Below are 2,948 nucleotides of genomic sequence, written 5' to 3'. Positions count from 1 at the left end.
CGGGTTCTTGGTCTGCGGCTCCCGCCAGAGGGGTGGATGCTACCAGTCTAGTCCACAATTGAAGGAGACCTATTTTTTCTTTTTTTCTTTTTTTTTTTTTTTTGGAGGGGTTTTCCCCATTCACGGTTAGCAGGACTATTATATGACTTTTTTTTTTTTTTTTCCCCAAATAATAAAATCAATAGTTCGTCCAAGCGTCTCAAAACACAACTCTCAGGCCGTTAAAAGTCTTCACTATTTTCTATTGGCCATCCTTACCCAGCCGATCTTCGCAACAGATGCGGACCAAAGGGAAAATTCGCTTACTCCTGGCCTTAGAGGCTCTGAAAAAGACAGCAAGAAGCTGCTGCTCTGCCGGAGCCAGCGGCCCCGGGCCCGGACCCACGCTTCGCATTGCAAACGGCACCTGCAGTACCGTGGGGTGCTCGCCCCAAACTTTTTTCGCCCTTTGTTGCCTTATGTGGGTAAAATAGAGGAAATCGTGGGTGAGATTCCGCTGGCAAGAGAAGCATGTCAGCTTTTACGGCGCAAGAGGTAATCCAAAGCGAAAGCCCTAATCGTCAAAAATACACGTCTCCGCCGGGAAAAAAGTAAAAATAAAAATATTTCGCCCCAAATCATTTTATTAGTCACCGGAAGAATAAGCTATCTGCAAATAAACTAGGTCGCTAGGATCATTATTATTGTTTTTTTAACAGGGAACCCTCTCAGAAAGAAACAGGGGGAGCAGAGGTTTTACAAACGCCGTGCCCGGTCCCCGTGCCCCCGGGCGAGCCGGCGGCGGGGCGGGCAGCCCAGGCGCCCTCGGGATGAGTCCGGCCCGGAGGGCGAGGCGCCGCTGTCACCAGCTCCAGGAGACGACGGCGGGGTGCGCTAAGTGCTGGTACGCGGGGAAGACGCCCAGGGCGGGCGGGCAGGCTTGGTAGCCCTGGACGGCGAGGGCGGCCTGGGCGCTGCAGCCCGCCAGGGCGCAGCCCAGCTTGGGACGGGCGGCAGGCGGCGGGGGGCTGGCGGGGCAGCCCCGGCACGGCTCCCCGTCCCGCACCAGCACCGGCACCGGCACCAGGAGCCGGCGCAGCAGGGCGGGCGGGCGCGGCGGCGGAGGGCTGCCGGGCCCCTCGCTGCGCGCCCGCTTCATCTTGTAGCGGTGGTTTTGGAACCAGATCTTCACCTGGGTGGGAGTGAGGCTGAGCAGGCGGGCCAGCTGCTCCCGCTCCGGCGCCGAGAGGTAGCGCTGCTGCCGGAACCGCCGCTCCAGCTCCAGCGTCTGCGCCTTGGAGAAGAGCACCCGCCGCTTCTTCTTCTTCTCGGCCTCCGAGCCGCGGGCGGGGAGCGGCCTTTGGGTGGAGTCGGGCAGGCTCAGCTCCGGGCCGCTCTCGTCGGAGGCTGGGGACAGCGAGGGGTTAGAGACAGGGGGTTCCCGGGGCCGCCTCGCCCCCCGCGGGGACAGCCCCGGCCAGGCTAATCCCGGTGGCCGACAAGAGGTCGGGGCTAGCCCCCCGAGCGGGATGAACCCGCTGCCTCTGCGTGCAGCCGCGCACGGCCCCGCACGGCCCCGGGGCTGGCGGGGACTGGCCCGGGGCTAACGCGGGGGCTCGGGCCGCCAAGTCGGTGCATCGCCGCTTTTCTCCGGCTGCTCCATCACCTCCACGTGTAACTAAGCCCGGTGGGGATCCTCCATCCCGCCAGCGGACGGGCTCCCCCCTTACCGCACGCCTGTATGAAGCGCTGTACTGCTGCGGCACGATTTGTAGGGGGGGATAAGGGGAACGTGCCGCCTAGCCGGGGGCTCGAGCCGGAGGCTGCTCTCCTCCGCGCTGGGAAACGCGTGGAAGGACGCGGTCGCGCCCAGGGCGCGCTCCGTGGCGGCCCGGGGAGGTGAGGCACTGGGCGTGTGCTTTCCTCTAGGGTACGTGGGATGACCTGAAAACCCTCCAGCGCAACAACGCAGGGTTTCTTGCAACAGTGAAACGGGAAAAAAAAAAAAAAAAAAAAAAAAAAAGGAATCCGGGAAGAGAGCTTAAACGATAAACGCAGAGAGACGGGTGGACACAGCCTGAGGTTTAGCTTTCTGCCACAGCCGGGAACATGCACAGACCTAGGGGAGAATATCTTTTCTCTCTTAAGCTCGTGGCTGGGATGTTCCTGCTGTTTCATTGTTGCAATTCAGGAATATTCTATAAAATTCCTAGCCTGGATTCCCCCGATCCTGTAGGCTACGCACGCTGGCGATTCGCTTCTTCGCATCTTCCCCAAAGGAACGGGGGAACAAATAAAAGAGAGCTGCATGGAGATGGCGAACTCCTGTCCGTTTCATACTCACAGGGATAATGATTTCTGTCTGTTTCTATCCACCCTCGGTACGGCGAGCCGGTGTAGTTCTCCGCTGAGTGGTGGTGGTCGGAGGCTTGCTTTATGCTATGCGCATCCTGCTCTGGTAAATCCAAAATGCTCCTCACTGTAAAACTGATCCTGCCAGATGTGGCCATGGTAGGTTGTGCCCACACCCCCCAAAAATATCTTCCCAAAGCCCCAAACCCCCTCCTTTAAAAGCTGCGAGGAAAGGACTGCGCCCAGTTACTGGGGAATCTCCGGGCTCAAGAGGACCTTCCCTTCCATCGCCACCTAACCCCAAATATTAGTGTCGTTTACAGAGGTGTCCTGTTTATATAAACAGTCCTCCCCACTGCAAACACTGCCTGCTTTCAAACCGTCCCTGTCTATAGGATGCTAAGTACCTGAATTAGTCAAGTGCTAAAGCCCTAATGGGAGTAGGTGTAACCCCCCCTCCCGCCACCCCCATGAGAGAATAACCCGTTACCTCCCAAAGACAGCAGGAAACAGGCTTCATCATTACATATTCTGTCTGATTAGCCAAAAGTGGGGACAGATAATGGTAATTGTTAGCAGTGAATAACATCTTGGGTGGCATGTGGATGACCAACAAC

The 2,948-nt window shown here is 58.1% G+C and overlaps 1 protein-coding gene across 1 annotated transcript; it reads right to left on the bottom strand.

The window, feature by feature from the left end:
• Positions 1 to 610: 610 nt before the first annotated feature.
• Positions 611 to 2,605, bottom strand: NKX2-8 (NK2 homeobox 8). Its single transcript, XM_040558760.1, has 2 exons — positions 2,324 to 2,605; positions 611 to 1,386 (listed from the first exon to the last, which is right to left on the bottom strand). Exons 1-2 carry the CDS (start codon positions 2,487 to 2,489, stop codon positions 842 to 844), a joined length of 711 nt encoding a protein of 236 aa, XP_040414694.1. The 5' UTR covers positions 2,490 to 2,605; the 3' UTR covers positions 611 to 841.
• Positions 2,606 to 2,948: the final 343 nt, after the last annotated feature.

The sequence above is a fragment of the Cygnus olor genome, chromosome 5, assembly GCF_009769625.2.
Source record: "Cygnus olor isolate bCygOlo1 chromosome 5, bCygOlo1.pri.v2, whole genome shotgun sequence".
Lineage (NCBI taxonomy): Eukaryota > Metazoa > Chordata > Aves > Anseriformes > Anatidae > Cygnus > Cygnus olor.
The sequence above is the reverse complement of the archived record's forward strand: the minus strand, read 5'-3'. Positions and strand labels throughout refer to the sequence as shown.

What these genes read in the sequence shown, in the direction of transcription:
- NKX2-8 (XM_040558760.1), bottom strand. Translation starts at nt 2,489, where the DNA reads ATGGCCACATCTGGCAGGATCAGTTTTACAGTGAGGAGCATTTTGGAT. An exon ending in AGACAGAAATCATTATCCCT is followed by an intron (nt 1,387 to 2,323) that starts GTGAGTATGAAA and finishes CGCTGTCCCCAG; the next exon opens with CCTCCGACGAGAGCGGCCCG.